General features: G+C 37.2%; 1 protein-coding gene across 2 annotated transcripts; it reads left to right on the top strand.

Moving 5' to 3' along the window:
- The first annotated feature begins 6,934 nt into the window (after positions 1 to 6,934).
- On the top strand, positions 6,935 to 8,792 carry LOC104809631 (methylesterase 18). 2 transcript variants are annotated; one of them, XM_010535677.2, is made up of 4 exons: positions 6,952 to 7,292; positions 7,391 to 7,531; positions 8,104 to 8,241; positions 8,349 to 8,792. In XM_010535677.2, the coding sequence occupies exons 1-4, from the start codon at positions 7,041 to 7,043 to the stop codon at positions 8,628 to 8,630; spliced, it is 813 nt and encodes a 270-aa protein (XP_010533979.1). In that variant the 5' UTR covers positions 6,952 to 7,040; the 3' UTR covers positions 8,631 to 8,792. The 2 variants fall into 2 exon arrangements, with proteins under 2 accessions (XP_010533980.1, XP_010533979.1); XM_010535678.2 differs by lacking the exon at positions 8,104 to 8,241 and having other exon boundaries at positions 6,935 to 7,292.
- The last annotated feature ends 225 nt before the right edge of the window (positions 8,793 to 9,017 follow it).

Raw genomic sequence — 9,017 nt, 5'->3', positions numbered from 1 at the left:
TTTTTTTTTTTTGGGCTCCAACCAACGATTTCTATTTTTTTTTTTATTCTAGACAATCCTAAAGGTTAAGCAATCAATTCAACAAAACATAACCACGTTCAACGGATCATAATGTTTTCAAGATGTTTCTACTCTCTCATACCATAAATCATCACATCAATGCTCAAAACGGATTTATGCAGTGATCTTATATGTCCTAAACACTGTATGTAAATGCATAGTCCTAAAAACAAACTATATGATCCTAAAACATTCTATATGCACATGCAACTAAAAAGTGAAAAGAAAAAAAAAAAGAAAAATGCATGCAACACTACTCTAAATAGATATGGTTTGGCGTTAGACGAATCCTCCCCCAGACTTGAACTAGACACTGTCCTCGGTGACAATTCTCGTCTGGTAGAGGCAACCAATAAGATGAGTCAAAAGAGAAACAAATAAAAAAGGGAAAGGAATACTTAACTCGCGATGTTCGTTCACTCGCACTTAAGTCTGCCTACGTCTATCGCATAGCTAGCTTCCTTGCCTCCTCAATATCTCCTCATTAGAACTCAACCTGGTTATAAGAGACACAAACCAATATCCGATGCAAAAATAAAAAGAAAGGAAACAAAAACTAACCTAAAAACTCGGGTTACCTCCCGGAAACGCTTGTTTAAGGTCGTTAGCTCGACTCGTCTTGTCATGTGGGAGGGGGTTCAGGGGGAATGCTTCTTGGAGGAATGGTTTTAGGTGGAATGAAATTAGATGGGACAAACTCACCTGACTTGGTATGACTTCGATCGATGTGATGTAGTTCTTCATTTACCTTATCGAGCGACCGAAGATTGAGTGGTGGTAATTGGGAGTCAGGATGGAAGTCCGATGGAAGAGGTGGTGGATCTCCTTGAATATCAGTTTGGGGGACTGCTCGACCTGAGATGGGAATAGTCTCGGACGAATAAACAACCAGTTCAACCTTATGTGATTTCACCTCGAATTTTCGCTTTTGTGAACATGGTTGATCAAACTGAACATCTTCCTTGTGTTTCTTTAGGCGTGAAGGGAACGGAATCGGTGGTGGTCTTGGCGATGAAGGCACATATTTCAATTTTGTCTCTTCGTAGTTCGTCCTTAAATGCTCATCTACGATAAAAAAAGTCAGGCGTATAATCCAAATAAGCATTAGAACACTCACCTTTTTTTATGACCTGTGGTAACTCTAACTCAGATTGCTCCACGTCTTTCATCGATATGGTGTTGAGATACTCTTTGGAGTCAATTTTTGGTCGCTTCATAAAGGTCTCTTGCCACTGAAGGCGATTTTAGCAGTTCTGTTGGACTAGGACTCGCGTAGTGATTGCATATAGTTCAAGAATTCCTTTTGTCCCTGCAAAAACCGAACAAGTAAGGAATTTATCTCAGAATCTATCTCCTGCTTAGTGCGGACGATGGAGGGGCATTTGCTTCCTGGAGTGATCCTTCAAAATGATAATATGTCTCATTGCCCTGATCGTAATGATACGAAGGTATAGACTGATAAGTCTGGAACTGATAGGATCCTTGATTCTGGTGGTAGTTGAAATCCCACTGCGAAACATCTGAAGTGTTTGCATCATAAGAGAGATCGGGATAGTCCATCCAACCTGGATCATAAGGGTTGGCATATGGGTCATTCATAAAATAGCTCATATCCACGATTCTCTATTCATACTCTTAAAAAGGACGTGCCTGCACACACAAGAGAAAACAAAGGAGAAAGGAGACGTAGAGAAAAAAAACACAAAAGAAAAGCAAAAAAAAAAAATAGACCCAGACTAGATAGGATCTAATCCTATTGCCTAAATTATCCCCGGCAACGGCGCCAAAAACTTGATGTCGCAAATCTAGGTGTAGAAATATGATCAAGTAATAATATTCCTAGACTCAACAAATACCGCAAGTGTACAGATCGTGTGTAGTAGTTAGGGTCGAACACAGGGACAAGTAAACAACTGAATCAAATCCAAATCCAAATTAAGGTCTAGAGGAAATAAGATGAGTGAGAGAATATGACAAAACGAACAATAAAAAGGTTGTAACTATGAATGATAAACACTGCATGTTTCGGGATTGCTTTACATGCAAGGGTAGTCTCTAAAGATGCAGATTCTGTGGTTTCTAAATCCAATTCAGGGAATTCAAGCTCTAAAGTAGATATTAACTCTCTCGAGTCTAACCTCACTATCCAGGCTTTATCCTACTAATCTCTCGATTCAATATATAGTCTAAACCCTGGATGCATAAACGAACGCTATCATAATCCCTAGGCAAATATTCATCTCTCGATGCAATACCTGTTCCATTTACTGAGTTATTTCCAGGTTAGAATTCCATATGTCTATGCGAATTAAAACCTTAAGTTCATTCAATCAAGTGGCTAACAAGATCAAACGCATTAAGAACAACTCAATAAACTGAATCAAATAAATAATACCACATAGTCTGGAATTAAAAACCAAAGATCCCTACATAGCAAATCCCTAACCTACAGCAAAATAACTACTCGCTAAACATCGAGACGTCGGGGTTCATATCAATAATACAAAACATCGTAAAATAGAAGAAATGAAGAATGCTTAGTCGATTTTCCGACTTCGTAATCTCCGTCTTCTACTCCGATCCCTTGCCTCTTGATAATCACCCCCTTTTCTTGTGCTCTTGGTGTGTTTTCTGATAAAAGGTTGAATGATTTTCGACCTAGATTCTTTCCCCTCTTATTTCACTTCGGCTTGGGCAAAATTGGAAGTTTTTCCGAATTTGGGGGTCGAACCGATCGTTTCGGCAAAGCCAAACCGATCGGTTGCACTTTCTGAGCAATTTTCCAATTTCTGCGATGCCGAACCGATCGTTTCGTGTCTCTGAGCAGTTTTGACGGGCTTCACGAATTCGTTCATAACTTCTTGCTCCAATATCGGATTTGGGTGATCTTGGTGTCTATGCGTAGATATTGAGAAGAGCTTTCCAATGATGTAGAGAATGCTTGGACTTGTAGAGTGAAAGTTATTGGACTTACAAATGCTGACGTTTTCTGAGCTTCACGTTTTCCCTGGAAACACTCCAAATGTTTCCGTTTTGTCCGTGATGTTTCGTAGCCCATGTTTTCCATTCCTTTTGCTCTTTTTATGCATGAAAACCTGTTTAAAACCAAAGAACACAACCAACCAATATCGAAACCAAATGTACCCTAGAATGTCTACAATTATGTAAAACCGAATCAAATACGTTAGACATCCTATATCAAAACATCATTCAAAGTATGTATTATCAACGAATTAAAGCAAATATAAGCAAAGACAGATTAATTCTATAAAACATTGTAGGTGTCGGGAATTACGGGTTATGTAAGGATCATTTCTACGAATGTATCTTTGTAACTAGAGTTATGATTCAGGAAATTCAAGTTCTTGCTATAGAGGATTACTCTCTCGAGTTCTCACCTCTCTTCCTAAGAGTTCAACCTACCGATCTCTCGATTCCAAATAGATTAAAACTTTTAAGAGCATTAAATTCACCATCATGATTCCTAGATGTTCATTCATTTCTCAATGCAATGGTCATCCATTCCAATGAAAGAGTTCCAAACTTAGTTCCATATCTCTATGCAAACTAAATTCTAGGTTCAATAAATCAAGTGGCCAACAAAATTCATAACATTAAGATTCATTCATTCAAACCAAATCATAAAACCCTTAGTTTCAAAGATAGGTTATGTTTACATGATCCTTACACAACCTTAATCCCTAATCTACAATGATAATACTACTCACACATCATGGAAAACATATAATCAATATCCAAATAGAAGTTCATGACAAGAATTAAAAGAGAGAGAAGAGAATACTTAGTGATAGTTGCAGGACTCTTCTTTTTCCTCCTCCTCCTCCTCTTCTCCTCTTGACTCCTCCTTGGATCTCTCTCAAGAAACTCTCAATTTACTCTTCAAACTCACTCTCTAATGTGTTGGATGATGCCTCTAAACCTCCCCTTCGTGTCCCTTTTATAGCCAAGAAAAGGAACAAAATATTCTCTATTTTTCTCCTCATTTTCCTCCATAATTCCCGAGCTCCGTGTTTTGAGGAAAAGTTATCTTCTTGTCGCCACTAAAAGACATAGTCATAGTTTTTCCTCATAACTTTCGGCTCCAATGCCAGATTGAAGGGATCTTAGTGTCCACATGTAGCTATCGAAGAGGTCTTTCCAATGATGTATGCACATGTAATTTGGACTTGTATAGAGAAAGTTATGTGACTCGTAATGGCTCACTCTTGCACATTTCGTCATCAGAATATAGACTCATAGTATTTTCATCATAACTTTCTCATGCAATGTCCGATTGGAGTGATTTTTATGTCTGTGCATAGATATTGAAAAGGTCTTTCTAATGACACGCATGAGTTGGACCTGTGTTGCGAAAGTTATGGAGCTCGTAATGTCGATATCGTGCAAGCATTTCCTCTTTGACGCTTTGGTACTCAGAATATTTTCGGGTTGGCTCCGGATCATGTCTTTTCCTCAGAAATTGCTCATTTTTGCCCAAAGCTATAATTTTCCTGCAAAATATCAAAAACATCGAAATCGGTGTAAAATGTACAAGGGATATCTATAAATATGCAAAATATCGTGAAATGCGCTAGACATCCAATGTAAAAATATGACTATATAAACATGTACGACTGTACTATAATTAATTAAGACATGTGTTGTTTTAAGATTTGATCATTGTTTCCGTTGTGTGTTTGTATTGAAAGTTTTGAAAATTTTCCGTATTTTTGGTTTTGGTATTATTTTATTGGTTTTACTCCATGTGACACATCCTGTTTACGGAAATCGGGATATGGGTGTCATAGTGACCAAGTCGATAATGTCAGAGATAGGTCGAGTTTAAGTCGTTCAGCTTAAATCGCTTGGTACTAATATTATAGATTGGCATGTGTCCAAACGGTTTGTCATCCACAATATAAAAGCCAATAAACAAGTAACCATTACCATAAAATAAAACACCTCTATAAATAGATAAAGTCTTGTTCTCAATAACAAAATGAAAACCATAATAATCCAAACATGAAATCGAAATAATATTGTTGCTAATGGCAAGTACAAAATAACAATCATGTAATTCTGACACAAGTCCAGAAGGTAAAGTAAGACCATAAGTCCCGATAGTCAACGCGATAACTCTTAACTCTATCTAAACTATCTGTCTTCCTGAGATACTACTATCCATCCAAATGAAGAAGAAAAGAAGAAGAAGAAACAAAAATCTCACCTCTCCGCAAGAAAAACAAAAGATTCTCCGATGTTATTCTTATTTTTTAGTAACTTCCACTATAACACCGCCACCGGAAAAAAAATGGGCATCTGATGATAGATTACTTCACCAACAACAATGCAAAACGATTCCAACAACAATCACCAAGATGCTCCATCTTTTTCCTCCTCCAATCTTCTCCTTCACAACAGCAATGGAGCCTCCACCGCTGCAAGCCATAAAAGAAAAAGCAGGTCCGCCGACACACCATTGACTTCTTTGAGAAAGTCTTAGGGATTTTAAGGTTTTTATTTTTTATTTTATCAAATCTGATTCAATAACTAAACTGATTTAACATACGTGGCTAATTACGTGGGATTATTAGGATTTTCGAATGCTGAGTCATCGTTTTTTCGCCATATTTTGTTTCACGTTTAACACCATCAACAAAAATTGATTTATTTGGGAAAAAATCTAAAGTTTGAGTCGCGTTTGGTAGCGTGGCCTTTCAATCCGGTGTCGACTTCGGTGGAGTCTCTGACGGTCAGTGAAAGGGGATCTCCTCTCTCTCTTCTCTCTCAGTCTCGATTGGAGAATATGTTGTCCGCATGCGATACAAAATTAGTGAAGCTGTGCATCGAATTCCAGAGAGGGATTGGTGTAGATAAAAATGGTGAATTAAGGAGTTTTATTGCCTGAAAAAGAGTTCCCGAAAAACGAAATTCAAATGTTAAAACGAGAAGAACAAAGCTATGAGGAACTCGAATTTGGCTTACGTGGAGGATGAAATGGAGTCTCTACTGCCTAAGTGAAGTTCAAGCTTCGACAGTCTATGAAAGAGAGGAAGATGAAGAGCCTGATGCAAGAATTTTGGATTTGGCATAAAATTTGATAAAAGAATTCTTGCAAATTGGACGTTCTTAATATCCACACTCGGTACTCAAGAGTGTCTTCGTTCGACTCTCCCTTTGGTTATGGACTATTATATATATATATATATATATATGTTCGTTCAATTAAAAACATATTATATTATTCCGCAAATTTTGTAAGAAACTGTCTATGAAAGAGATGAAGATGAAGGTGGTTATGCAGATTTTTAGATGGGCATAAAAGTCAGATGAAGGGAATTCATTCACGTGTGTTTTAGGGATCGAGTTTCTTGACAAAGTTTTATCACTTGTTTTGTCCTATATTGTGTTCACATGTTTCAACTGCGTTATTAAGGATAACGACACTGTGGGTGGTCCATCCATTGCTACAGAGTAGATAGTGAATGAGCGGTGTATATATATCGAACATTGAATTTGAGTTTTTGGAAGCATATATATATATATATATATATATATATATATATATATATATTGATGGAAAATATATATTGAGAATTATATAAATGAATACTATAATTATGTGAACTCTCCATAATTTTCAAGAAAATGGAGATTCAATGTGTTGCACCAGATCTGTCTCGGTCTCGAATTTGACACTGAGGGAAAGTTACATATAGTCTCAGAGTATTGGCAATGTTTTTCTTTTTGGTAAAGATAAATATATAAATAAAAGAATGTTTACATAGTATTGGCAAAGTTGATTTCATGTAAAAGATAAGGATTCCCTAAAACGAATGGACATGACCCAAACTTAAGACAACCAATCAGATTCATAAGTACTGTCTACAACCTCTTTTGCGCCTGATAACTCGAACACTACATTCCATATATATATAGTGTATATATGTATTCTCACACACGTTCTCAAATGCATATACATGCAACAAATTAAGGGAGACATGAACAATCATCATCGTCATCATCATTTTGTGTTTGTGCATGGTGCGGGACATGGGGCGTGGTGCTGGTACAAGCTCAAGAACAAGTTGTGTGAGAATGGACACAAGGCTACATGCATAGACCTCAAGGGTGCCGGCATAAATCTCGCCGATCCAAATACAATCTCCTCGCTGGAAGAATACAATAAACCTCTCCTCGATTTCTTATCCGAGCTCCCGGGCAATGAGAAAGTACTAGACTTGTTATAATTCTTCCATAAATTCGCTTAGAATGTGCAACAAAAAGAACACGTGTGTATATATGTATATGTGTGGAACTGAACTTACAGGTTATACTGGTCAGCCACAGCATTGGAGGAGGGAGCGCGACGGCTGCCATGTGCTCGTTTCCTCACCGAATTTCTATGTCAGTTTATGTTGCAGCAGCCATGGTTAAACCTGGAAGCCCTGTTCCACCGACTGTACAAAATGTGAGTAACCACCAATAGTTGTATGTATATGTCTGAGAATTTTTTTTATTGATTAAACTCACTAACTAAATGAAGTCAACACAAATATCTTCTCAAATTTGTCCACGTTTAGCAAAATTTCATGTTTAATCTGGGTATATGGAGACACGGGATAATTATTAGAATATATAACCGATTATATCGTTTCGTTCATTAGATTTTTGACAGATGATTATGGAGAAAATGAAAAAAAAAAAAAGAGATAAGATTGAAACAACAAAGAAAACAATTAATTAAAAAAAAATCAATCTTCATAGTTGAAAGTTTCACTCTGATACCACATTAAAATATCATAACAATTTTTTTGGGTAATGTTGATAAAAATGTAGAATAAGTTCCTTCAATATAGAAAAGAAGAAAAGTTTAAAACAAATTCCAACCAAATAATCATAGATATATAACGGATCAGATATTCTGTAATAAATTAGGTCTAATGTTTTCTTAGTCATCTCATGCACAAGAACCTTCTTCCTAAACACGAGACCGAAATCTTTGTTCGGAAATCTGAAAGAATAATACGTAAATGGCAATAGTTTCATCAAGGAGTGCAAAACGAACACGAGAGTAAATGGGAATACATCTACGGGAACGGAAAGGACAAGCCTCCCACGAGCATGATGATGAAACCAGAGTACATTCGTCAAACGTACTACAATCAGAGCCCTATGGAGGTGACCCTATATATATATATACACATGTATACACAAACATGTACAAAGGCTTGCTTTTGAAAGTTATGCATGTATGTATAGTTTTATACATCCTGAACTATTTACAGGATTACACACTAGCCACGACACTACTGCGACCATCGCCTATAAATGCGTTCGAAGGCATTGGAAGAATCGAGAAAGCACCCGAGATTGAAGCTATTCCACGTGTTTATGTGAAGACAGCCAAAGATAACATGTTTTCTCCATCGGCTCAAGACTGTATAGTGAATCGTTGGCCACCTTCTCAACAGTTTGTTCTTGAAGACAGCGATCACTCCGCCTTCTTTTCTGCCCCTGAAGCTCTCCATGACTGTCTCCTTCAGGCAGCTTCCTCCATTTCCAAATGAATATTGCAATAGGTTAATCATTCGAAACATGTTCCAATAACTAAACAACAACTTTTCTGAGTCTTGGTACGAAGCTAGACTAGAGACAATATTCATATGTTTATGTACGGACTTTTGAATGTGATTGTTGATTTCTAAAGAAGCTATTACAGTTCTATGGAAGGGAACTGCTTATTATGCTGTGGAACGAATGAGACACAAAGCCACATCTTTTTCGAATGCCGATTCAGTGCAGCAATATATATGGCGTCACTATGCGGAGAGATGCTGCGTTCGACCACCTTCGAGACCACAGGACTACATACACTGGTATGATACTCCGACCCAAGACTCCTTTCACCTATTGGAATATCTCGGAATATCTTCGCATATCTTTGTAAATCAATT

This window comes from Tarenaya hassleriana, unplaced genomic scaffold (genome assembly GCF_000463585.1).
Source record: "Tarenaya hassleriana unplaced genomic scaffold, ASM46358v1 Cleome16, whole genome shotgun sequence".
Classification (NCBI taxonomy): domain Eukaryota; kingdom Viridiplantae; phylum Streptophyta; class Magnoliopsida; order Brassicales; family Cleomaceae; genus Tarenaya; species Tarenaya hassleriana.
The sequence above is the reverse complement of the archived record's forward strand: the minus strand, read 5'-3'. Positions and strand labels throughout refer to the sequence as shown.